At 56.7% G+C, this 26,004-nt stretch overlaps 2 protein-coding genes across 2 annotated transcripts in view; one reads left to right on the top strand and one right to left on the bottom strand.

The window, feature by feature from the left end:
• The first annotated feature begins 227 nt into the window (after positions 1-227).
• TMBIM4 (transmembrane BAX inhibitor motif containing 4) lies at positions 228-14,488 on the top strand. Its single transcript, XM_078882477.1, has 8 exons — positions 228-479; positions 1,900-2,011; positions 4,731-4,839; positions 7,026-7,131; positions 7,913-7,946; positions 9,384-9,501; positions 10,191-10,236; positions 12,391-14,488. Exons 2-8 carry the CDS (start codon positions 1,930-1,932, stop codon positions 12,595-12,597), a joined length of 702 nt encoding a protein of 233 aa, XP_078738603.1. The 5' UTR covers positions 228-479; positions 1,900-1,929; the 3' UTR covers positions 12,598-14,488.
• A 5,449-nt stretch (positions 14,489-19,937) lies between these two features.
• LOC144952056 (transmembrane protease serine 3-like) overlaps positions 19,938-26,004 on the bottom strand; it is a 29,847-nt gene continuing 23,780 nt past the window's right edge. Inside the window, 4 exon segments of the mRNA XM_078882453.1 lie at positions 19,938-20,074; positions 22,026-22,178; positions 24,511-24,653; positions 25,632-25,730. Of these exon segments, the coding sequence (XP_078738579.1) occupies positions 20,060-20,074; positions 22,026-22,178; positions 24,511-24,653; positions 25,632-25,730 (410 nt within the window). The 3' untranslated portion in view covers positions 19,938-20,059.

Consider the following 26,004-nt stretch of genomic DNA (forward strand, 5'->3'; position numbering starts at 1 on the left):
CGATTGCCCCCAGGGCATTTTGTATTTGCATTTAGTTCCATCGTTTATTTTGCCGCTCCCCCAACCACCACGTAAACACAAGAACCGAGACGTTTGAATCGATTCCCCGATTCCAACTTAATCACTAACAGATGATGTAGGAATCGATTCGCACCTCCTACGCCTCCAAACCCGATTCGTCAAACAAGCGGGAGAGGAATCGATTCCCCCTGGTTGTGTGTCCACTAGATTCGAGGAATCGATCCTAGCGAGGCCAGTTTCGTTTCCCGTCACAACTTGGACCAATTAGCTAAGCTACGGACGTGTTAATTAGCTAAGCCACCGACGTGTTAATTAGCTAAGTTACCGGCGTGCTAATTAGCTAAGCTACTGGGACCAATTAAAGCCGCTGTCTTTTCCGCTAATTGAGAGGTCGAGCCGCGAAGCTTTAGGCGCTAAAATAGGCCTGAACCGCGAACCTTCAGTAACGATTTGTTGAGGTAATTGTTGTTGTTCTTGAGGTGATTGTTGTTGTTGTTGAGGTAATTGTGGTTGTTGTTGAGGTAATTGTGGTTCTTGTTGAGGTAATTGTTGTTGTTGAGGTAATTGTTGTTGAGGTAATTGTTGTTGTTGAGGTAATTGTTGTTGTTGAGGTAATTGTGGTTCTTGTTGAGGTAATTGTTGTTGTTCTTGAGGTGATTGTTGTTGAGGTAATTGTGGTTGTTGTTGAGGTAATTGTGGTTCTTGTTGAGGTAATTGTTGTTGTTGAGGTAATTGTTGTTGTTGAGGTAATTGTGGTTGTTGTTGAGGTAATTGTGGTTCTTGTTGAGGTAATTGTTGGTGTTGAGGTAATTGTTGTTGTTGAGGTAATTGTTGTTGTTGAGGTAATTGTTGTTGAGGTAATTGTGGTTCTTGTTGAGGTAATTGTTGTTCTTGAGGTGATTGTTGTTGAGGTAATTGTGGTTGTTGTTGAGGTAATTGTGGTTGTTGTTGAGGTAATTGTGGTTCTTGTTGAGGTAATTGTTGTTGTTGAGGTAATTGTTGTTTTTGAGGTAATTGTGGTTCTTGTTGAGGTAATTGTGGTTCTTGTTGAGGTAATTGTTGTTGAGGTAATTGTTGTTGTTGAGGTAATTGTTGTTGAGGTAATTGTTGTTGTTGAGGTGATTGTTGTTGATGTAATTGTTGTTGAGGTAATTGTTGTTGAGGTAATTGTTGTTGAGGTAATTGTGGTTCTTGTTGAGGTGATGGTTGTTGTTGTTGAGGTAATTGTTGTTGTTGAGGTAATTGTTGTTGTTGAGGTAATTGTTGTTGAGGTAATTGTTGTTGAGGTGATTGTTGTTGCTGAGGTAATAATTGTTGTTGAGGTAATTGTTGTTATTGCTGACGTAATTGTTGAGGTGATTGTTGTTGCTGAGGTAATTGTTGTTGAGGTAGTTGTTGAGTTAATTGTTGTTGAGATAAGTTGAGGTAATTGTTGAGGTAATAGTTGTAATTGTTGAGTTAATTGTCGTTGAGTTGTTGAGGTAATTGTTGTTGAGGTTGTTGAGTTAATTGTTAAGTTGAGGTAATTGTTGTTGAGGTAATTGTTGAGTTAATTGTTGTTGAGTTGAGGTAATTGTTGTTGAGTTGTTGAGGTAATTGTTGTTGAGGTTGTTGAGTTAATTGTTAAGTTGAGGTAATTGTTGTTGAGGTAATTGTTGAGTTAATTGATGTTGAGTTGAGGTAATTGTTGTTGAGTTGTTGAGGTAATTGTTGAGTTAATTGTTGTTGAATTCATTGTTGATGTAATTGCTGTTGTTGAGGTATTCGTCGTTGAGTTAATTGTTGAGGCAATTGTTGTTGAGGCAATTGTTGTTGGGTCAATCGTTGCTGAGCTAATTGTGCCTTTGTATCGTCCCGGGTCACCGATTCACCGATGAGGCGGCGGCGGCGACGGCGGCGATTGAGGCGATGGAGGCGATGACCTCTGACCTGGAGAATGACTTCTGCTACGGGACCAACGTGGCGACTGCCCACGTCTCCATCCGCATGGGTGAGTGGTCACCGTGAGGTCATCACGCTGGCCGTGTCGGTGAGGTCATCACGGTGGCCGTGTCGGTGAGGTCATCACGCTGGTCGTGTCGGTGAGGTCATCACAGTGAGGTCATCACGCTGACCGTGTTGGTGAGGTCATCACGGTGGCCGTGTCGGTGAGGTCATCACGCTGGCCGTGTCGGTGAGGTCATCACGGTGACCGTGTTGGTGAGGTCATCACGCTGGTCGTGTCGGTGAGGTGATCACGGTGGTCGTGTCGGTGAGGTCATCACGCTGGTCGTGTCGGTGAGGTCATCACGTTGACCGAGTCGGCAGGTTCATACTGACCGTGTCGGTGAGGTCATCACGGTGGTCATATCGGTGAGGTCACCACGCTGGTCGTGTCGGTGAGGTCATCACGCTGACCGAGTCGGCAGGTTCATACTGACCGTGTCAGTGAGGTCATCACGCTGGTCGTGTCAGTGAGGTCATCATGTTGGTCGTGTCAGTAAGGTCATCACGCTGACCGTGTCAGTGGGTTCACACCGGCCGTGTCTCGCAGTCAGTGGGTTCATAATTATCCGTGCCAGAGATCAGGTTCCAGGCCTTGGGGTTTGGCTCTGACGCCAGGGGGTGCACGATGGCCGTGTTGGAGTCGCTGAGATTCTGAGTTCAGGTTGTCTAGGGGGGTTATTAATGGCCGATTGGCTGCTGCTCGCTAATAACTCCCTCGCCCGGTATGCAGGAGGTCGTAGGTTCGATCTCGACCCTGACGCCTGCTGCTGTATATTTGGAGTTTGCGTGTCTCTCTCTCTCATCATCATCATCATCACGGTGGCTAGGAGATGTTAACTCCCTCACCTGGTCTACAGGAGGTCGTGGGTTCGATCTCGACCCTGACGCCTGGTGTATAATTGGAGTTTGCGTGTCTCTCTCTCATCATCATCATCACGGTGGCTAGGAGATGTTAACTACCTCGCCTGGTATACTGGAGGTTGTGGGCTCGATCTCAACCCTGACACCCGCTGTATATTTGGAGTTTGCGTGTCTCTCTCTCATCATCATCATGGTGGCTAGGAGATATTAACTACCTCGCCTGGTATACAGGAGGTCGTGGGTTCAATCTCAACCCTGATGCCTGATGTATATTTGGAGTTTGCGGTGTCTCTCTTTCATGATCATCACGGTGGCTAGGAGATGTTAATTACCTCGCCCGGTATACTGGAGGTTGTGGGCTCGATCCCGACCCTGACGCCTGCTGCTGCTGTATATTTGGTGTTTGCATGTCTCTCTCTCTCATCATCATTACGGTGTCGAGGAGATGTTAACTCCCTCGCCTGGTGTACAGGAGGTCGTGGATTCTATCTCAACCCCCTGCGTGTCTCTCTCCCTGTGGTCGCGTGGATTTTTCTCTGGATCCTCCGGTTTTTCCCTCCACGTTTAGAATCAACGTCACCACGCGTTTAGATAATTTGGTTGCTGCTGTAATTTTCCACGTGATGATGATAATGAGCCCACGACGTTGAGCCGCTATCATTTGTGGCAGCCAGGGTCGCTTCTGAAAAAGAGCTACACAGTTCAGTGGGACCTTACCTGGCAAAATAAAAACAATATAGTAGTAGGTTTTTACCCTTTCAACTGGTACAAAAACTGACACCTTTATAGAAGGCATCATGTTTGCAATAACCACAACACAAGCAGTCAAAATGCAAACAAAAAGAAACAACTCTGATGATGATGACAATGATATGCACTGTCCTTGAAGTTGATTGGTCCACACCCGAGACAGCTTTCCTTGGAGCCTAGTCTCACCCTGGTGTTGGACCAGATGTGGACCAGATGTGGTCCAACACCAATGGAGACTAGGCTCTAAGGAAAGCTGTCTCGGGTGGGGACCAATCAACTTCAAGGACAGTGCATATCATTACCATTATCAGAGTTGTTTCTTTTTGTTTGCATTTTGACTGCTTGTGTTGCGGTTATTGTAAACATGATGCCTTGTATAAAGGTGTCAGTTTTGTACCAGTTTAAAGGGTAAAAACCTACTACTATATTTTGCCACTGGTAAAGGAGATGTCTCATAGTATAAAAACAATAGTTTATATCGTTGATCATCGATTATCTGGCTGCTTCCAACATTATCCAGCGGTCCTAGGCCGATCCGGCAAAACCGTTTCAAAGGGTGTCGGCACCGTGGGTGTGCGTGACAAAAAAAGTAGCTACGCTTGAACTAGGTGTCAAATATTTTTGCGGTACATGATACACTACATACAACTTAAACAATACTGTACGTGTATACACACCACCCCATGATGCAAAGGTCTTCGAGATTGTAGTGGAGAGTACGGTGCAGTAAGCGCAGTCACTTTTTTTTACAGGAGGATATTTATTTTTGTCTGCTTGCATGTTTATCCGTGACAATTTCACGTTGTAAACGAACTTAGAATTCTACGAGAGAAAGAAACATTCAACAACACCAGAAAATTTCGATTGAAAGCTTTCGTGACTGCAGAGATTCATCTTCTTGGTTCTTTCGGTAAAGTCACGTAGAAGGGAAGTAATACAATAATAAAAAGATATGTTTTTTTATTATGTTTTATTTTTATTATTTTATTACTTCCCTTCTACGTGACTTTACCGAAAGAACCAAGAAGAAAAATTAGCATGTCAATGAGTACGACGACGCGTGGTACGGTACGCAAGCTTGAATCTTTTGTCTTTGGCTCGCGTTCCCGCAGGCTTCCTGCGCAAGGTCTACGCAATCCTCTCGGTGCAGATCCTGCTCACGGTGGCCGTGGCGGCGCTCATGGACTGGAGCGACGTCGTCGAGGACTTCGTTCAGAAGAAGTGAGCCACTGCCCCTTCCTTTAAACGGCGGCGGCGGCGGCGTCGGCGGCGTCATCGTCATCATCATCATCGCCATCAGCAGAATTATTATCAGCAGCAGAATCATCGTCATCATCTTCGTCATCATCGTCGTCGACATCAGCAGAATTATTATCAGCAGCAGAATCATCGTCATCATCTTCGTCGCCATCAGCAGAATTATCGGCAGAATTATTATGAACATCATCGTCGTCATCGTCGTCATCGTCGTCATCGTCGTCATCATCGTCATCATGATCGACATCATCGTCATGATCGTCGTCGACATCGGCAGAATTATTATCAACAGCAGAATCATCGTCATCATCTTCGTCGCCATCAGCAGAATTATCGGCAGAATTATTATCAGCATCATCGTCATGATTAGCATTGTCGTGTTTCTCCTCCCCGTGTCTCCCCCCGTGTCTCCCGCGTGTCTCTCCGCGTGTCTCCCCGCGTGTCTCCCCCCGTGTCTCCCCCCGTGTCTCCCCGCGTGTCCCCCACCGTGTCTCCCCGCGTGTCTCCCCGCGTGTCTCCCCGCGTGTCTCTCTGCGTGTCTCCCGCGTGTCTCTCTGCGTGTCTCCCGCGTGTCTCCCCGCGTGTCTCCCCGCGTGTCTCCCCGCGTGTCACCCCGCGTGTCTCCCCGCGTGTCTCCCCGCGTGTCTCCCCGCGTGTCTCCCCGCGTGTCTCCCCGCGTGTCTCCCCGCGTGTCCCCACGCGTGTCTCCCGCGTGTCTCCCCGCGTGTCCCCCACCGTGTCTCCCCACCGTGTCTCCCCGTGTGTCTCCCCGCGTGTCTCCCCGCGTGTCTCCCCGCGTGTCTCCCCGCGTGTCTCCCCGCGTGTCTCCCCGCGTGTCTCCCCCCGTGTTTCTCCTCCCCGTGTCTCCCCCCGTGTCTCCCCGCGTGTCTCCCCCCGTGTCTCCCGCGTGTCTCTCCGCGTGTCTCCCCGCGTGTTTCCCCCCGTGTCTCCCCGCGTGTCTCCCCGCGTGTCTCCCCGCGTGTCTCCCCCCGTGTTTCTCCTCCCCGTGTCCCCCACCGTATCTCCCCGCGTGTCTCCCCCCGTGTCTCTCCGCGTGTCTCCCCGCGTGTCTCCCCGCGTGTCTCCCCGCGTGTCTCCCCGTGTGTCTCCCCGCGTGTCTCCCCGCGTGTCCCCACGCGTGTCCCCACGCGTGTCTCCCGCGTGTCTCCCCGCGTGTCCCCCACCGTGTCTCCCCACCGTGTCTCCCCGCGTGTCTCCCCGCGTATCTCCCCGCGTCTCCCCGCGTGTCTCCCCGCGTGTCTCCCCGCGTGTCTCCCCGCGTGTCCCCACGCGTGTCTCCCGCGTGTCTCCCCGCGTGTCCCCCACCGTGTCTCCCCGCGTGTCTCCCCGCGTGTCTCCCCGCGTGTCTCCCCGCGTGTCCCCACGCGTGTCCCCACGCGTGTCTCCCGCGTGTCTCCCCGCGTGTCCCCCACCGTGTCTCCCCACCGTGTCTCCCCGCGTGTCTCCCCGCGTATCTCCCCGCGTCTCCCCGCGTGTCTCCCCGCGTGTCTCCCCGCGTGTCCCCACGCGTGTCTCCCGCGTGTCTCCCCGCGTGTCCCCCACCGTGTCTCCCCGCGTGTCTCCCCGCGTGTCTCCCCGCGTGTCTCCCCGCGTGTCTCCCCGCGTGTCTCCCCGCGTGTCTCCCCGCGTGTCTCCCCGCGTATCTCCCCGCGCCCGCGTGTCTCCCCGTGTGTCTCCCCGCGTGTCTCCCCGCGTGTCTCCCCGCGTGTCCCCACGCGTGTCTCCCGCGTGTCTCCCCGCGTGTCCCCCACCGTGTCTCCCCACCGTGTCTCCCCGCGTGTCTCCCCGCGTGTCTCCCCGCGTGTCTCCCCGCGTGTCTCCCCGCGTGTCTCCCCGCGTGTCTCCCCGCGTGTCTCCCCGCGTGTCTCCCCGTGTGTCTCCCCGCGTGTCTCCCCACGTGTCTCCCCGTGTGTCTCCCCGTGTGTCTCCCCGCGTGTCTCCCCGCGTGTCTCCCCGCGTGTCTCCCGCGTGTCTCCCCGCGTGTCTCCCCACCGTGTCTCCCCGCGTGTCCCCCCGCGTGTCTCCCCACCGTGTCTCCCCACCGTGTCTCCCCACCGTGTCTCCCCGCGTGTCTCCCCACCGTGTCTCCCCACCGTGTCTCCCCACCGTGTCCCCCCGCGTGTCTACAGCTCGTGGGTGATGCTTATCTCCTGCGTGCTGTCCATGGGGTTGCTGCTTGCCCTCTTCGCCAAGCGTCGCAATCACCCCACCAACCTCATCCTCCTCTTCGCTTTTGTGAGTTCTCCACGGCCTGGTTGGCAGGTTCATAATGGCCGTGTCAGTACCTTCATGGAGAACCACAGAGACCCACAGACTCGCACAGACTCACACAGAGACCCATAGACTCGCACAGACTCGCACAGGATCGCACAGAGACCCACAGACTCGCACAGAGACCCACAGACTCGCACAGAGATCCACAGAATCGCACAGAGATCCACAGAATCGCACAGAGATCCACAGACGCACACAGAGACCCACAGACTCGCACAGAGACCCATAAAATCACACAGAGACCCACAGTCTCACACAGAGACCCACAGACTCACACAGAGACCCACAGGCTCACACAGAGACCCACAGACTCACACAGAGACCCACAGACTCACACAGAGACCCATAGACTCACACAGAGACCCACAGACTCGCACAGAGACCCATAGACTCGCACAGAGACCCACATACTCACACAGAGACCCACAGGCTCACACAGAGACCCACAGACTCACACAGAGACCCACAGACTCACACAGAGACCCATAGACTCACACAGAGACACACAGACTCACCCCACAGACCCACAGACTCGCACAGAGACCCACAGGGCCGGGTCAAACCAGCACAGTGCTAACCATCGCACCGTGATGCTTCATCACGGTGCGATCACCTTGGTGGTGGAGGTTTTGTTGTTGGTGGTGTTGGTGATGTTGTTGATGTTATTGTTGTTGGTGGTGGTATTGAGGGGACGCCCCGAGTGAGCCGCGTTGACTCTGTGCTGCGTTTATTTTTCCTGCAGACTCTGGTGGAGGCGTTCACGCTGGGGGTTGTGGGTAAGTGGCATCTGTGCCGCCCTGTGTGCGTATACGTACGCGTGTGTGTATACGTACGGGTACGTGTGTGTATACGTACGTGTGTGTGTGTGTGTATACGTACGCGTGTGTGTGTGTATACGTACGCGTGTGTGTGTGTATACGTACGCGTGTGTGTGTGTATACGTACGCGTGTGTGTGTGTATACGTACGTGTGCGTGTGTGTATACGTACGTGTGTGTGTGTGTATACGTACGCGTGTGTGTGCGTGTATACGTACGTGTGTGTGTATACGTACGCGTGTGTGCGTGTGTGTGTATATGTCTCTTGGCCAAACCCCATTTGGCGGAGCCATGAGACTGAACCCTTAGCCTCGGGGTTCCTCCAAAAACAGCAAAAAGCTATTGCGGGTTGCCACGTGGAATGTTCGAATGCTCATTGCGGAGGAGAGGTTGTCACTCCTCTGTTGGGAGCTGGACCGTTACCGCCTGGATCTCTTGTATGGCAGTTATTTTGTTGTATCTCTGTATGTATGTCTCTTTGTGTGTATCTCTGTATGTATATCTCTGCGTGTGTGTCTCTGCGTGTGTGTCTCTGCGTGTGTCTCTGCGTGTGTATTTCTGCGTGTGTATCTCTGCGTGTGTATCTCTGCGTGTGTATCTCTGCGTGTGTATCTCTGCGTGTGTATTTCTGCGTGTGTATCTCTGTGTGTGTGTATCTCTGTGTGTGTGTATCTCTGTGTGTGTATCTCTGTGTGTGTCTCTGCGTGTGTATCTCTGTGTGTGTCTGTGTGTGTGTGTATCTCTGTATGTATATCTTTGTGTGTATCTCTGTGTGTGTATCTCTGCGTGTGTATCTCTGCGTGTATATCTCTGCGTGTGTATCTCTGTGTGTGTATCTCTGCGTGTGTATCTCTGTGTGTGTGTATCTCTGTGTGTGTGTATCTCTGTGTGTGTGTATCTCTGTGTGTATCTCTGTGTGTGTCTCTGCGTGTGTATCTCTGTGTGTGTCTGTGTGTGTGTGTATCTCTGTATGTATATCTTTGTGTGTATCTCTGTGTGTGTATCTCTGCGTGTGTATCTGTGTGTGTGTATCTCTGTGTGTGTGTATCTCTGTGTGTGTGTATCTCTGTGTGTATCTCTGTGTGTGTGTATCTCTGTGTGTGTGTATCTCTGTGTGTGTATCTCTGCGTGTGTGTCTCTGCGTGTGTGTCTCTGCGTGTGTGTCTCTGCGTGTGTGTCTCTGCGTGTGTGTCTCTGCGTGTGTGTCTCTGCGTGTGTATCTCTGCGTGTGTATCTCTGCGTGTGTATCTGTGTGTGTGTGTATCTCTGTGTGTGTGTATCTCTGTGTGTGTGTATCTCTGTGTGTGTCTCTGCGTGTGTATCTCTGTGTGTGTCTGTGTGTGTGTGTATCTCTGTATGTATATCTTTGTGTGTATCTCTGTGTGTGGCTGTGCAGTGACATTCTACGACCACGCCGTGGTGTTCCAGGCGTGCGTCCTCACGGCCGCCGCCTTTGTGGGCCTCACCGTTTACACCCTGCAGACCAAGAGGGACTTCAGCCGCATGGGGACCGGGTGAGTTCTGGCCCAGTCTACCCAGGGGGAGGCCAGTCCGTCCGCCAGTCTGGCCATCCATCGACCCGCCCCACGGCGCTCGCTACGATGGAGTGTCGATTGTAGCGCTAATCGCACCGCCACCGCTCAGGGGGTGGGTTGGGGTGTGGGGAGGGGCAGCTTTCATCGTGTGGTGATGCTAACCACTGTGTGTGTGTGTGCAGTTGGCACAGTAGGGGGGCACAGGTGGTGCATCGGCCAATCATCTCAGTCATCTCGGTCATCTCAGTCATCTCAGTCAGTCGAACCCGTGGCACCTGCTGGGTCTGCCCCGTGACCTCTTGCCAGCGGGCGTTCGACACTTCACGTGGCCTCAACGTGCACACAGCCTGGCACAGGCGTCGTGGTGACGTCACCGCCACTTAGTGGCGAATGGCGGTTGTTGTGTGTCACAGGGGAGCGGTGGTGCATTGGTTAGCGTGTAGCGCTATGAGCCCGGCAACCCGAGTTCAACACCAGTGACGATGAATATGAACTGGTCCTCCCCCCTAGGTCGACTCGGCCTCAAATTAGTACCAAGTGCGATGTGTTAATCATCGCCACTGGGGAGACGTGTAGCCCATCCATCTCCTCGTGTGTTGTGGCCGGCCTTCTGTTAAGGCTGTACGGGGGTGGGGGTCTTTGTCTCTGTGTGTGTGTGTGGGGTGCAGGCTCTTTGCTGGCCTCTGGATATTGATCATCGCTGGATTTCTTGGGGTGAGCAATAAGACGCCTACCCCCCGCCCCCCATCAGCTCCCTGTCTCCTCCCCGCTCCTTGACGAATCTCCACCTCCCATCTTGGTGTCCATCAGTCCCCCCCTACCCCCCTGCCCCTCCCGTCTCTCCTCTCTCTCCCCCCCCCCCGTCTCTTTTCCCCCCCCTCCTCTCCCCCCCTCTCCCCCCCCCTCTCTTCCCCTCCTCACCCCCCCTCTCCCCCCCCCTCTCTTCCCCTCCTCTCCCCCCCTCTCCCCCCCCTCATCTTCCCCTTCTCTCCCCCCCCATCTCTCCCCCCCCGTCTCTCCTCTCCGCTGATCTAACCCCCCCCCTCTCTCTCTTCCCCCCCCCTCTCCCCCCCTCTCCCCCCCCCTCTCTTCCCCTTCTCTCCCCCCCTCTCTCCCCCCCCCTCCCTCTCTCTCTCCCCCCCCCCCCCCTCTCTCTTCCCCCCCCCCCTCTCTCTCTTTCCCCCCCCCCTCTCTCTCACCCCCCCCCCTCACTCTCTCCCCCCCCCCCTCTCTCTCTCTTCCCCCCCCCCTCTCTCTCTTCCCCCCCCCCCTCTCTCTCTCTTCCCCCCCCCCCTCTCTTTCCCCCCCCCCCCTCTCCTCTCTCCCCCCCCCCACTCTCTCTCTTCCCCCCCCCCTCTCTCTCTTCCCCCCCCCCTCTCTCTCTCTTCCCCCCCCCCCTCTCTTTCCCCCCCCCTCTCTCTCTTCCCCCCCCCCTCTCTCTCTCTCTTCCCCCCCCCCCCCTCTCACTCTCTCTTTCCCCCCCCCCTCTCTCTCTTTCCCCCCCCCCCCTCTCTCTCTTTCCCCCTCCTCTCTCTCTCTCTTTCCCCCCCCCCCCCCCTCTCTCTCTTTCCCCCCCCCCCCCTCTCTCTCTTTCCCCCTCCTCCTCTCTCTCTCTCTTTCCCCCTCCTCCTCTCTCTCTCTCTTTCCCCCCCCCCTCTCTCTCTTTCCCCCCCCCCCTCTCTCTTTCCCCCCCCCCCTCTCTCTTTCCCCCCCCCCCCTCTCTCTTTCCCCCCCCTCTCTCTCTTTCCCCCCCCCCTCTCTCTCTTCCCCCCCCCCCCCTCTCTCTCTTCCCCCCCCCCCCTCTCTCTTTCCCCCCCCCCCCCTCTCTCTCTCTCTTTCCCCCCCCCCCCTCTCTCTTCCCCCCCCCCTCTCTCTCTCTCTCTTTCCCCCCCCCCCCTCTTTCTCTTTCCCCCCCCCCTCTCTCTCTTTCCCCCTCTCTCTCTTCCCCCCCCCCCCTCTCTCTCTCTTTCCCCCCCCCCCCCTCTCTCTCTTTCCCCCCTCCTCCTCTCTCTCTCTCTTTCCCCCCCTCTCTCTCTTCCCCCCCCCCTCTCTTCCCCCCCCCCCTCTCTCTCTTTCTTCCCCCCCCCCCCTCTCTTCCCCCCCCCCTCTCTCTCTTTCTTCCCCCCCCCCCCTCTCTCTTTCCCCCCCTCTCTCTCTTTCCCCCCCCCCCCTCTCTCTCTCTCTTCCCCCCCCCCTCTCTCTCTCTCTCTTCCCCCCCCCCTCTCTCTCTTTCCCCCCCCCCTCTCTCTCTCTTTCCCCCCCCCCCCTCTCTCTCTTTCCCCCCCCCCTCTCTCTCTTTCCCCCCCCCCCCTCTCTCTCTCTTTCCCCCCCCCCCCCCTCTCTCTCTCTTCCCCCCCCCCCCCTCTCTCTCTCTTCCCCCCCCCCCCTCTCTCTCTCTTCCCCCCCCCCCCCCTCTCTCTCTCTTCCCCCCCCCCCCCTCTCTCTCTCTTCCCCCCCCCCCTCTCTCTCTCTTCCCCCCCCCCCCCCTCTCTCTCTCTTCCCCCCCCCCCCCCTCTCTCTCTCTTCCCCCCCCCCCCCTCTCTCTCTCTTCCCCCCCCCCCTCTCTCTCTCTTCCCCCCCCCCCCTCTCTCTCTCTTCCCCCCCCCCCCCTCTCTCTCTCTTCCCCCCCCCCCCCTCTCTCTCTCTTCCCCCCCCCCCCTCTCTCTCTCTTCCCCCCCCCCCCTCTCTCTCTCTCTTCCCCCCCCCCCTCTCTCTCTCTCTTCCCCCCCCCCCCCTCTCTCTCTCTCTTCCCCCCCCCCCTCTCTCTCTCTCTTCCCCCCTCTCCCCCCCCCCCCCCCGTCTCTCTCTTCCCCCCCGTATCTCCTCTCTCCCCCCCGCTGGTCTAACCCTCCCCCCCCCCCCCCCCAGCTGTTCCTGCGCTACCCGCTGGTGGAGCTGGCGCTGGCTGGCGGCGGTGCGCTCCTCTTCTGCGGCTTCGTGGTGTGGGACACGCAGCGGCTGCTGCAGCGCCTCTCCCCCGAGGACTACGTGGAGGGAGCCGTCTCCCTCTACCTCGACCTCATCAACCTCTTCCTCTACATCCTGCGCCTGCTGGAGGCCGTGCGGCGCAAGTGAGAGAGCAGGCGGCGCGGGGGGGGGGGGAGTGGGGTGGGAAGTGGGGGTGGGCGCTCTCTCGCTCTCTAGCTCATACACTCGCTCAACACCTAGTACACTCACTCACCATTACACTCACCACCTAGTACACTCACCACTTGCTCACCACCTAGTACACTCACCACCTAGTACACTCACCACCTAATACACTCGCTAGTCTACTCGCTCACCACCTAGTACACTCACCACCTAGTACACTCACTCACCACCCAGTACACTCAGCACCCAGTACACTCACCACCTAGTACACTTGCTCACCAGTACACACGTTCACTGGCTAATACACTCGTTAGTATACTCACTCACTTCACTCACCCACCCACCCACACATTCACTCACCCACATTCTGTCTGTCTCTCACACTCACCCACTCACACATTCACTCACCCACATTCTGTCTGTCTCACACACATTCACTCACCCACCCACCCACACATTCACTCACCCACCCACCCACACATTCACTCACCCACATTCTGTCTGTCTCTCACACTCACCCACATTCTGTCTGTCTCTCACACACATTCACTCGCCCACCCACACATTCACTCACCCACACATTCACTCACCCACATTGTCTGTCTGTCTCTCACACAGTGTATGGAATGTGATATTTGTAAAGGAGGAGACTAATATATATGTAAATGATATTCCTGTGCACATGGCAACCTCTGCAATCTATGGGAGGGTGGGTGGGGCTCCGTGATTTCTGTTGTTGCGGTTGTCGGGGGCGGGGGTGGTAGGGGGGACCTCGCGTTTTCCAACTCGGCTTCGCAGTGTCTGTGCGTGATGCCTGCACTCTGATGAACGGTGTGACGCACTTGATGTGAAGCACGTGCTGTGATGCCCAGTTTGACGCCAGGTGCGATGCCAGGTATGACGTGCGTGTGTGTGTGTGTGCGCGTGTGGCGAGCGGTGGCGACCGTCCCACGCCACCGGAACCAGACACACGCGCGTGCGGCCGTCCCCCCACCACCCTCCCCTACACCTGACAGACAAAAACCAGCGCTAAAAGTATTTGCCTTGCCGGCCAAGGTGGAGACCACGGCGGTGGCCCCCAGCGCCCCCCACCCCACCCCACCCCACCCCCCGACTTTAGCGGCGGCGGCGGTGGCGGCAACGACATCGACCCGACTTGCGATTGTGCCGGTCGGGCCGGCGTATGGCCCCAAGATTTGGTCGAGCCGAGATGTCTGTGTGGGCGTGCGTGGTGGTGGTGGTGGTGGTGGTGGCGGCGGCAGGGAATCCGTGCGTGTGCCTGGTTCTTCTTCCACCCCCACCCTACCCTCCTTGCCCCCCCCCGGCCCCCCTCTCCCCCCCCCCCCTCCCTCCCCGGGGGTGTCTTCTCTGCTTCTCTGCGTGTCGTTCTTTCGTTCTTCGGTTGCGCGGCCAAAAAACTCCGTCGCGATGGATAATTAATAATCGTATTTGTCAGTCGTGCTGCGACTGACGTGTGGCCCACTGTGGTGGCGTGGGGGGGGGGGATGTGCGGACAGTATGTACAGTGCAAGCATTTTTGTACAGTGCGCACAGTGCAATCAGTTTGCGCAGACCATGTATACAGTGCACTGTTTTGCACAATGCGTACAGTGCAACCAGTTTTGTACAGTAAAATAAGTTTGCACTGTACAAAACTCCGCACTGTACAACACTGTCCGCACAGTGCAATCAGTTTGTACAGTGCGGGCAGCGCAAGCAGTCTTGTGCAGTGCCCCCACCCCACTCTGCGTGCGTCTGGCTGCGTTTCCCTTTGGCGTGGTGGTGGTGGTGGGGCAGGCAGAGCGCGATTGCAATGCAAGTCGCTTACAATCCCCATTGTCAGATTTGTCAATAAAATTAATGTTGGGCACTCTCTTGGTTTGTGCGTGCAGTGGTGTGTGTGGTGGTGAGTGTGCAGTGGTGAGTGTGTGTGTAGTGGTGAGTGTATGCAGTGGTGTGTGTGCAGTGGTGGTGTGTGTGTGCGGTGGTGTGTGTGCGGTGGTGTGTGTGTGCAGTGGTGTGTGTGCAGTGGTGAGTGTGTGCAGTGGTGAGTGTGTGCGGCAAAACAACCCCCTACCTCCTCGGGTGCCGGACGGGCAACTCTGTCGTGGACAGTGCTGTGGGGGGAGGGCCAATGCCGATTGGCCTCTCCCCTCATGGCGTCTGTGACCACCACAGTGGCTAAACGGGGGCTCTGGATGGGTGCGAGGGGCTGGTAACCCATCCACCTTCAATTAATTACCACGAAACCACAAATTAAATATGTAACTAATAAGCTTGTGCCGGAGGCCCCGGGGGGACAGGCGTCTATGACGTTTCCTGGCCAAACCCCAATTGGCGGAGCCAGGAGATTGAATCTTTACCCTCGGGGTTCCTCCAGAAACAACAAAAAACCACTTCGTGTGGCCACGTGGAATGTTCGAACACTCACTGCGGAGGAGAGGCTGCCACTCCTCTGTCGGGAGTTGGACCGGTACCGCCTGGATCTCTGTGGCATTCAGGAGGTCCGGTGGACCGGTTCTGGCTCCTGCCACCATGAGGGGTGGACAGTCCTCTACTCGGGGCAGGAGACTGCCAAACAACAGAGTGTGGCTCTTCTTCTGAACAAAAGAATAACAACGGTAGGAGGCTGCTAGATTTTTGTACAGCCCCATGGGCTTGTAATTACCAACACGCTCTCCTGGCATCGGCGCATCCACACAACATCATGGATGCATGCCGGGTCCAAGCAAGAACATCTGCTGGACTACATAGTGATGGACCAGCGGATACGAGCCCATGTCCTTGACACCAGGATCTACCGTGGAGCTGATCTGCCCTCTGACCATCGACTAGTCATCTGTAAGATGCGTCTGCCATTCTTCCACTCCGGTGGTGGATGTACACCCAGGACCCCATTCCAACCTAAAGTGGCCTGGGTCTCAGCTGATGAAAGTTGCAAGCGAGAATTTCATCGCTTGCGGCTGGGGTTGGCATCGTCCCCCACTCCTCCTGATGTCGAGGGGAAATGGGCGAGGTTTAGGACTGTGACTCATGCAGCTGCAATGGCTGCTTTGGGTACGTGGTCCAGACCTCCCCAGAGACCCTGGCTGACAGAGGAGGTGTTCAGGATAGTGGAGAAAAAGCGACAGGTCCACTCTCATCGGCTACAGCATCCCACGTCAGAGAATGAGGAGGCTTACCGCAGCCTTCGCTAGAAGGTTCGGAGAGCCGTAAGGCGCTGCAAGGATGGGTGGTGGTCGCGGGTTTCTGAGGAGATGGAGTCTGCCTCAGTGTCCCGCGATCACAAATCACTATTTAACTCCATCAAAAAAGTAACCTGCAGCGCAACACCGATCAGTAGGAGAAAAAACGGTGATCCAATCTCCAAACCCCAGGAACAGGTTTGCAGATTTGCTGAGCATTTCTGTGAGGTCCTGGGGGAGGGAAAATCCCTCAGCCAGGAAAACATCATGGCACAAAGTGGGGATGACCCTGCTGAGGCTGCGGTGCCTAAAATATTGGAAGTCACCCCCTGTGAGTGACTGGCTGAGGTGCCATCTGCTGAGGAAGTACTGAAGGCGATCCGGAGTCTGAGACCAGGAAAGGCACCGGGCAGAGATGATCTCCCAAGCAAAATGCTGAGGGAGGGTGGCGTTTGTGCACAGACTGCCCTATATGACATCCTAACAGTCTGGACCACTGGACGGGTTCCGCAGGATTGGAAGGATGCCCTGGTGGTCCCCCTCTTTAAGAAGGGGGACCACACAGACTGTAACAACTACAGGGGCATCTCACTCCTCAGTGTGCCGGGAAAGGTCCTGGCAAGGATTATTCAACATCGCCTTGCCAGGCACGCTGAGGAGAGGCTTGCGGAGCCCCAATGCAGTTTCAGGAAAGGGCGTTCTTGCACAGATGGCATATTTTCTGTCCGTACTGCTACAGCAGAGGTGTAGGGAATTCCAACAAGACCTACATCTCTGCTGTGTGGATTAACCGTGGGTGGATGACTTCAACCCGGCGGATTGAGAATTGTCCCCCAACTCACCGGCGAGGCTGTATATGAGTGGACGCGGCCTCCGGGGCGATGGATTGGAGGCGACGACCCTCCTGGATTGCGAGTCGGGCCGCTGACGCCACCACCGCTGCCCGTGGCAGTGAACACAGCAATGGTGGCAGCACCCTCCTGAAAACAACGACGGGATCTTGAGACTCGTCAAAGCGTTCCCGTACGCCAGAGGTCGCAAACGGGTTTTGATTCCTTACCCGTACCCGGCCGCACCATGGTCGCAAACGGGTACCCGTACCCGGCCGTACCCGTACCCTACCCGTACCCGGCCGGGTACGGGTAGGGTACGGGTATCGGATACCTGATTGCGACCTCTGGGATGAAGCCATGTTGCAGGCGCGGGTGGATTGATTCTAGGTACTTGAATTGTGAGAAGAGACAAGACGTTGGGAAATGAGTGACAAACGGTGACTCACCAGTGACTCACGGCCTACCCGTACCCGGCCGCACCAGGGTCGCAAACGGGTACCCGTACCCGGCCGGGTACGGGTAGCCGGGTATCGGGTAGGGTACGGGTATCGGGTACCCGGTTGCGACCTCTGCCGTGCCCGTGTGTGTATGTACGAACCCGGCGACCCAAGTTCGATTCCCGCGCTCACGGCCACCAACACCACCAGTGACGATTATCTGAACCGGTGCCGGGCCTCCCGTAGGTCGACTCAGCCTCAAATGAGTACCCGGTGGTGTGTGTTGACATCGCCACTACAGTCTGTTAAGGCTACACGGGGGATCTTCGTATTCATATGTATATACATACAAAAGCCATTAAGCTCACGAATAATCAGCAAGTAAATAGCCAACACTTTAATAAATAAAAACATTGCAGATGATCGTCTTTGGCACCAGCAGAATTAACCCGAGTGTCGACAGTTACAGGAATCAACGAGCGAGCGGAGCTAACGAGCATCACTAACTAACGAGCGACGCTAACGAGCGACGCTAACGAGCGTCACTAACTAATGAGCGACGCTAACAAGCGTCACTAACTAACGAGCGTCACTAACTAACGAGCGACGCTAACGAGCGACGCTAACAAGCGAGAGACGCTAATGAGCGACGCTAACGAGCGACGCTAACGAGCGTCACTAACAAGCGAGAGACGCTAACGAGCGACACTAACAAGCGAGCGACGCTAACGAGCGAGCGACGCTAACGAGCGTCACTAACAAGCGAGCGACGCTAACGAGCGTCACTAACAAGCGAGCGACGCTAACGAGCGAGCGACGCTAACGAGCGATGCTAACGAGCGTCACTAACAAGCGAGCGACGCTAACGAGCGACGCTAATGAGCGAGCGACGAGCGTCACTAACGAGCGACGCTAACGAGCGACGCTAACGAGCGACGCTAACGAGCGTCACTAACAAGCGAGCGACGCTAACGAGCGACGCTAATGAGCGAGCGACGAGCGTCACTAACGAGCGACGCTAACGAGCGACGCTAACGAGCGACGCTAACGAGCGTCACTAACAAGCGAGCGACGCTAACGAACGAGCGACGCTAACGAGCGCACCTCTTTAACGTTCTCCCTGAGCCGTTAACCCTCCCACAGAGGAGATGCATTGTGGGAGTTTCCCACCGTCCGTCCGTGCCGAACAGCCAATCGGATTCACTCGGAAGTGGGTTGTTCCGGGGCTGCACTGCCACGGCGTCTATGGGTTTAGTGGTGGTGGTGGTAGTGGTGATGGTAGTGGTGGTGGTTGTGGTGATGGTAGTGGTGATGGTAGTGGTGGTGGTTGTGGTGATGGTAGTGGTGATGGTAGTGGTGGTAGTGGTGGTGGTGGTGATGGTAGTGGTGGTGATGGTGGTGGTGATGGTGGTGGTAGTAGTGGTAGTAGTGGTGTTAGTGGTGATGGTAGTGGTGGTGGTGGTTGGTAGTTGGTAGTGGTGGTGGTAGTGGTGGTGATGGTAGTGGTGGTGGTAGTGGTGATGGTAGTGGTGGTGGTAGTGGTGATGGTAGTGGTGGTGGTGGTGGTAGTGGTGGTAGTAGTAGTGATGGTAGTAGTAGTGGTGGTAGTGGTGGGAGTGGTAGTGGTAGTAGTGGTAGGAGTGGTAGGAGTGGTGGTGGTAGTATTAGTGGTAGTAGTGGTGGCGGTAGTGGTGGTGGTAGTAGTGGTAGTAGTAGTGGTAGTAGTGGTGGTAGTGGTGGTGGTAGTTGTGGTGGTGGTGGCGGTGGTGGCGGTGGTGACGGTGGTGGTGACAGCAGCGGCAGCACAACCACGAAAAACCATTCTGCGAGGGTGGACGTCGCGAGGGTGGACGTCGCGAGGGTGGACGTCGCGAGGGTGGACGTCGCGAGGGTGGACGTCGCGAGGGTGGACGTCGCGAGAGTGAACGTCGCGGCTCCGCGCATCGTTCAGGGCCTGGCGCGACGTCCGACGTTTCGCCCTGCGAGGCTTCTCCAGGAAACCCATTCGGGCTCCTGGTAAGTAAAATAAAGTTATAACAAAATAATAACAATAATAACAACAATAAAATAATAGCATTAATAAAATAATAATAAAATAATAGCAATAATAAAATAATAATAATAATAAAATAATAACAATAAGAAAATTATAACATTAATAAAATAATAAAAACCAGCACACACACACACCTTGAGAAACGTCACAACATGGTGCAAGATGGCGGTACAACCCAACCACCCGGAGCCCCTCCCCCCTGCCCCCCAACCCCCCCTCCTTCCTCCCCCCTCCCCCCCAGTTCCCCCCCAACCCCCCCTCCCCCCCCCCCCCCCAGTTGCCCTCCATCTCTTCACCGGTCCACGTTTCTGAATCTAAAAGTTAAAACAGCGACGACCGCGGCTGCCGAGAAGACGATGTCGTCGCTGGCGACGCGGCGCCGTGAGACGTTTTGTGCAAACAGGAAAGGAAGTGAAATACAAATTAAGTCGCTTCAAAACAACGTGGAGACGGCTTGTAAACTTCGCTCGGAGCGTTTCGGCTACGCGCCTCTCTCCCTGCGTGAGCGTGTACACACGTGCGTGTTCGTGTACATGTGTGCGTGCGTGAGCGTGTGTGAGCATGTGTACACGTGCGTGTGTGTACACACGTGCGTGCGCGTGTACACGTGTGCGTGCGTGAGCGTGTGTGAGCATGTGTACACGTGCGTGTGTGTGTGTACACACGTGTGCGTGCGCGTGTACACGTGTGCGTGCGTGAGCATGTGTGAGCGTGTGTACACACGTGCGTGTGTGTGTACACGAGTGCGTGTACACACGTGTGTGTGTGTGTACACGAGTGCGTGTGCGTGTACACACGTGTGTGTACACGTGTGCGCGTGTGCGTGCCGGCCCGGTGAGAACCCGTCGAGCCGGCGCCCCCTGAGCTCCCCACGGTGTCCACCGCTCCACCGCGTGTATACCGCGTGTCCACCGCGTGTCCACCACTCCACCGTCAAGTCCTCTCCGTCTGCACGAGAAGAAGCGTCGCACGCTCAGCACCACGCCCCTCCACCCCCCGAAACCCCTCGGTGGTGGGTGAGCGGTGGTGGGTGAGTGGTGGTGGGCGAGCGGTGGTGGGTGAGCGGTGGTGGGTGAGTGGTGGTGGGTGAGCGGTGGTGGGCGAGCGGTGGTGGGTGAGTGGTGGTGGGTGAGCGGTGGTGGGCGAGCGGTGGTGGGTGAGTGGTGGTGGGCGAGCGGTGGTGGGTGAGTGGTGGTGGGTGAGTGGTGGTGGGTGAGCGGTGGTGGGTGAGCGGTGGTGGGTGAGCGGTGGTGGGCGAGCGGTGGTGGGTGAGCGGTGGTGGGTGAGCGGTGGTGGGTGAGTGGTGGTGGGCGAGCGGTGGTGGGTGAGCGGTGGTGGGTGAGTGGTGGTGGGTGAGCGGTGGTGGGCGAGCGGTGGTGGGTGAGTGGTGGTGGGTGAGCGGTGGTGGGCGAGCGGTGGTGGGTGAGTGGTGGTGGGCGAGCGGTGGTGGGTGAGTGGTGGTGGGTGAGTGGTGGTGGGTGAGCGGTGGTGGGTGAGCGGTGGTGGGTGAGCGGTGGTGGGCGAGCGATGGTGGGTGAGCGGTGGTGGGCGAGCGGTGGTGGGTGAGTGGTGGTGGGTGAGCGGTGGTGGGCGAGCGGTGGTGGGTGAGCGGTGGTGGGCGAGCGGTGGTGGGCGAGCGGTGGTGGGTGAGTGGTGGTGGGTGAGCGGTGGTGGGTGAGTGGTGGTGGGTGAGCGGTGGTGGGTGAGCGGTGGTGGGTGAGTGGTGGTGGGTGAGTGGTGGTGGGTGAGCGGTGGTGGGCGAGCGGTGGTGGGCGAGCGGTGGTGGGTGAGCGGTGGTGGGTGAGCGGTGGTGGGCGAGCGGTGGTGGGCGAGCGGTGGTGGGCGAGCGGTGGTGGGCGAGCGGTGGTGGGCGAGCGGTGGTGGGTGAGCGGTGGTGGGTGAGTGGTGGTGGGTGAGTGGTGGTGGGTGAGTGGTGGTGGGTGAGCGGTGGTGGGTGAGCGGTGGTGGGTGAGTGGTGGTGGGTGAGTGGTGGTGGGTGAGCGGTGGTGGGCGAGCGGTGGTGGGCGAGCGGTGGTGGGTGAGCGGTGGTGGGTGAGCGGTGGTGGGCGAGCGGTGGTGGGCGAGCGGTGGTGGGCGAGCGGTGGTGGGTGAGTGGTGGTGGGCGAGCGGTGGTGGTGGCGAGCGGTGGTGGGTGAGTGGTGGTGGGTGAGCGGTGGTGGGCGAGCGGTGGTGGGTGAGTGGTGGTGGGCGAGCGGTGGTGGGCGAGCGGTGGTGGGTGAGTGGTGGTGGGTGAGCGGTGGTGGGCGAGCGGTGGTGGGCGAGCGGTGGTGGGCGAGCGGTGGTGGGTGAGCGGTGGTGGGCGAGCGGTGGTGGGCGAGCGGTGGTGGGCGAGCGGTGGTGGGCGAGCGGTGGTGGGCGAGCGGTGGTGGGTGAGCGGTGGTGGGTGAGCGGTGGTGGGTGAGCGGTGGTGGGTGAGCGGTGGTGGGTGAGCGGTGGTGGGCGAGCGGTGGTGGGTGAGCGGTGGTGGGTGAGCGGTGGTGGGTGAGCGGTGGTGGGTGAGCGGTGGTGGGCGAGCGGTGGTGGGTGAGCGGTGGTGGGTGAGCGGTGGTGGGCGAGCGGTGGTGGGCGAGCGGTGGTGGGTGAACGGTGGTGGGCGAGCGGTGGTGGGCGAGCGGTGGTGGGTGAGCGGTGGTGAGTGAGTGATGGTGAGTGATGGTGGTGAGCGAGTGATGGTGAGTGATGGTGAGTGATGGTGAGTGATGGTGAGTGATGGTGAGTGATGGTGAGTGATGGTGAGTGATGGTGAGCGATGGTGGTGAGTGAGTGATGGTGGTGAGTGATGGTGAGTGATGGTGGTGAGCGATGATGAGTGATGGTGAGTGATGGTGAGTGATGGTGAGTGATGGTGAGTGATGGTGAGTGATGGTGGTGAGCGTGCCTGCATGACGTTGTGAAGCCAGGGCAGCAGGGTGGAGATGCGGGAGTAGACGCCAGGACGCCGAGCGTGACCACAGCCGTCTCCCCAGCTCGTCACGCCGGTGAGTAGCCAGCGAGTCGCTCCTGCACACACCAGCGGACCACCGCTGTCTCCCTATACACACACAGATTACACACACACACACAGAGACACACAGATCACACACACAGCTTACACACACACAGCCGTCTCCCCAGCTCGTCACGCCGGTGAGTAGCCAGCGAGACGCTCCGGCACACACCAGCGGACCACCGCTGTCTCCCTACACACAGAGACACACACACACAGATCACACGCAGATTACACACACACACAGAGAGACACACACAGATTACACACACACACAGAGAGACACACACAGATTACACACACACAGATTACACACACACACAGAGAGACACACACAGATTACACACAGATTACACACACACAGATTACACACACACACAGAGAGACACACACAGATCACACACACACACAGAGAGACACACACAGATCACACACAGATTACACACACACAGAGAGAGACACACACAGATTACACACACACAGATTACACACACACACAGAGAGACACACACAGATCACACACAGATTACACACACACACAGAGAGAGACACACACAGATTACACACACACAGAGAGAGACACACACAGATCACACACAGATTACACACACACAGAGAGAGACAGGGAGAGACACACACAGATCACACACACACAGATTACACACACAGCCGTCTCCCGCTTTAAGAAGGGGGACCGCACAGACTGTAACAACTACAGCGGCATCTCACTCCTCAGTGTGCCGGGAAAGGTCCTGGCAAGGATTATTCAACATCGCCTTGCCAGGCACGCTGAGGAGAGGCTTGCGGAGCCCCAGTGCGGTTTCAGGAAAGGGCGGTCCTGCACAGATGCCATATTTTCTGTCCGTTTGCTACAGCAGAGGTGTAGGGAATTCCAACAAGACCTACATCTCTGCTTTATTGACCTGGTCAAGGCCTATGATACCATCAGTAGGCCTGGGCTCTGGGTTGTTCTTCGTGCTTTCGGAGTCCCTGACCCTCTGCTCACGATCATTAAGGACCTTCATGATGGTGAGCGGGCCCGGGTAAAACTACGTGGCCGGGAGTCAGAACCTTTCCCTGTACACCTTGGGGTGCGACAGGGATGTCCTCTGGCTCCCACATTATTTAACATCTATTTTGACCGCGTAGTTCGTGAAGCCTTCAATAGCTATACTGGGGGAATTTCCATTTGGTACAGATATAATGGGAGGCTGATCGACGCCCGGGTGCGATCAAGGGATGGTTCCCTATTGGTCAACCACGTTATGTATGCCAATGATTTGGTAATAGCTGCTCATTCAGAAGAGGAGTTGGAGACGCTGCTGCTGAGACTGGAGTGTGCCACCAAGAGGTGGGGCCTTACCATCAGCCCCACCAAAACTAAGCACCTGCCTGGGTATTTTGTACCATCGGACACTCCACCCCCACAACTCCCAATCGGTGATGGGGCGGTAGTGGAGAGAGTGGAGAGTTTCCCATACCTGGGCAGTGTGCTTATGACTGGCTCCAGTTTAACAGCAGAGGTCTCACTCCAAATCAGTTGAGCGGCAATATCTTTTCATCGGTTGCGTAACGCTGTGTGGAAGCTACCTGGTCTGTCACTCCGCACGAAGCTTCGGGTCTTCTCGGCCACGGTCATGCCCTCCCTTCTCTACGCTTGCGAAACGTGGGCCCTCCTAGTGGAGCATCTTCGCCGGTTGGAAACATTTAGGCTGGCCTGCCTACGATCCATCCTGGGTTTAACCAGGCTGGATTGTGTGAGGAGCTCACAAATCCTTGAAAGATCTGGGCAAAGTCCCATCAGTGAGCTCCTCCGGCAGGCAAGGCTGCGTTGGCTGGGTCATGTAGCCGCATGCCCAGCCACCGCATGCCTGAGCAGCTTAAGTTCGGCCGGATTGAGGGGGCTAGATGGGCGCGGCACAGGCTAGAGAAGAGATGGAGTGATGTGGTACAGGAGGACGTGGAGCTGAGTGGACTTGCCGATGACTGGTATCAACGGTGTCAAGATCGGCCTCTGTGGAGGAGGCTCGTGAAGGACGCTACTGGGCAGTTGGAGGCAGTCGCCCTCCAACAACAACGGAGGGCGGAGGAGCGACGCTCACAACAACGAGCGGAGCGCCGGGTGGCTAAAGCACAGCAAGTTGGCACAGTAGGGGGCACAGGTGGTGCATCAGCCAGTCATCTCGGTCATCTCGGTTAGTCGACCCGTGGTACCTGCTGGGTCTGTCTCGTGACCTCCTTCCAGCGGGCGTTCGACACTTCACGTGGCCTCAAGGTGCACATGGCCTGGCACAAGCGTCGTGGTGACGTCACCGCTACTTAGTGGCGAATGGCGGTTGTTGTTGTTGTTGTGTGAGGGTGAGCGTGCGAGGTTCACCTGGCACCCGTCGATGCCCCCTTCCGCGTACCCGGCACACACCATGCGAGGGGTGATGGCGCCGCGGTAGTAGCTGCCCGAGTTGCAGAGCGCCATGGACAGGAGCGGCACGCGCGCCTCCTGCAGCGCGGGGGACACCGCGTCTGGGTGGGGGGGGGGGGCGGGGGCGGGGGGGTGGTATCATCGTCGTCAACATCGTCAACATCGTCAACATCGTCGTCGTCAACATCGTCGTCAACGTCGTCATCGTCAACATCATCGTCGTCGTTATAATCATCGTCATCATCGTCATCATCATCGACATCATCGTCAACAGCGTCGTCATCGTTATCATCGTCATCATCATCGTCATCATCATCATCGTCGTCATCGTCATCGTCGCCATCATCGTCGTCGTCATCACTGTCATTATCGTCGTCATCATCATCGTCATCGTCATCATCGTCATCATCGTCATCGTCATCGTCATCATCATCGTCATCATCATCATCATCGTCATCATCGTCATCACCGTCATTATCGTCGTCATCATCATCGTCATCGTCATTATCGTCGTCATCGTTATCATCATCGTCATCATCATCATCGTCGTCATCGTCATCGTTATCATCATCGTCATCATCATCATCATCGTCATCATCGTCATCATCATCGTCATCATAATCGTCATCATCGTCGTCGTCATCGTCATCAACGTCATCATCGTCATCACCATCATCATCACCACCATCATCATCGTCATCATCATCATCATCATCGTCATCATCATCATCGTCAGCATCATCGTCGTCGTCAGTGTTCACATCAGCAACAACATCATCGGCTGCATCATCAGCGGTCTGCTTGCTGGTGGTGGTAGTAAGGTTGTTGTGGTACTGGTGGTGGTGGTAACGTTGTGGTTCTTAGTGGTGGTTATCTCTGTGGTTGTGGTTGTTGTGGTGGTAAGGTTGTAGTTAATGTGGTGGTAATCTCTGGTTGTTGTGGTGGTGATTGTGATGGCAAGGATGTGGTTGTAGTGGTGGTAAGGTTGTGGCAAGGTTGTGGCAAGGTTGTGGTGGCAAGGTTGTGGCTGTAGTGGTGGTTGTGGCAAGGTTGTGGCTGTGGGAACGAAGGCCGCTCACTCGTGTGTTCGTCGGTTCGGCCCCAGCCTGTGATCCAACACATCTTCCCCGGGGGCGAGTCGAACTCGGCTCCGGGGAGACACACGGGCGACACGGAGGCTGCACGGACACACACACAAAGACAAAGATCCCCCGTGTAGCCTCAACAGACTGTCGGGGCGAGTGCCGTTATAGCGAGTAGCAGCAACGGCACACGAGGTGGCGATGTTGACTACGCACAGCGCCAGGCGCTCATTGTTGAGGCCGAGTCGACCTAGGGGAGGCCCGGGACCGGTTCGGATAATCGTCACCGGTGGCGTTGGCCGTGAGCGGGAATCGAAACCGGGTCACCGGGTTCGTAGCGCAGCGTAGCGCTAACCGCTGCACCACCGCT

This window comes from Lampetra fluviatilis, chromosome 65 (assembly GCF_964198595.1).
Source record: "Lampetra fluviatilis chromosome 65, kcLamFluv1.1, whole genome shotgun sequence".
In the NCBI taxonomy this organism is placed as follows: domain Eukaryota; kingdom Metazoa; phylum Chordata; class Hyperoartia; order Petromyzontiformes; family Petromyzontidae; genus Lampetra; species Lampetra fluviatilis.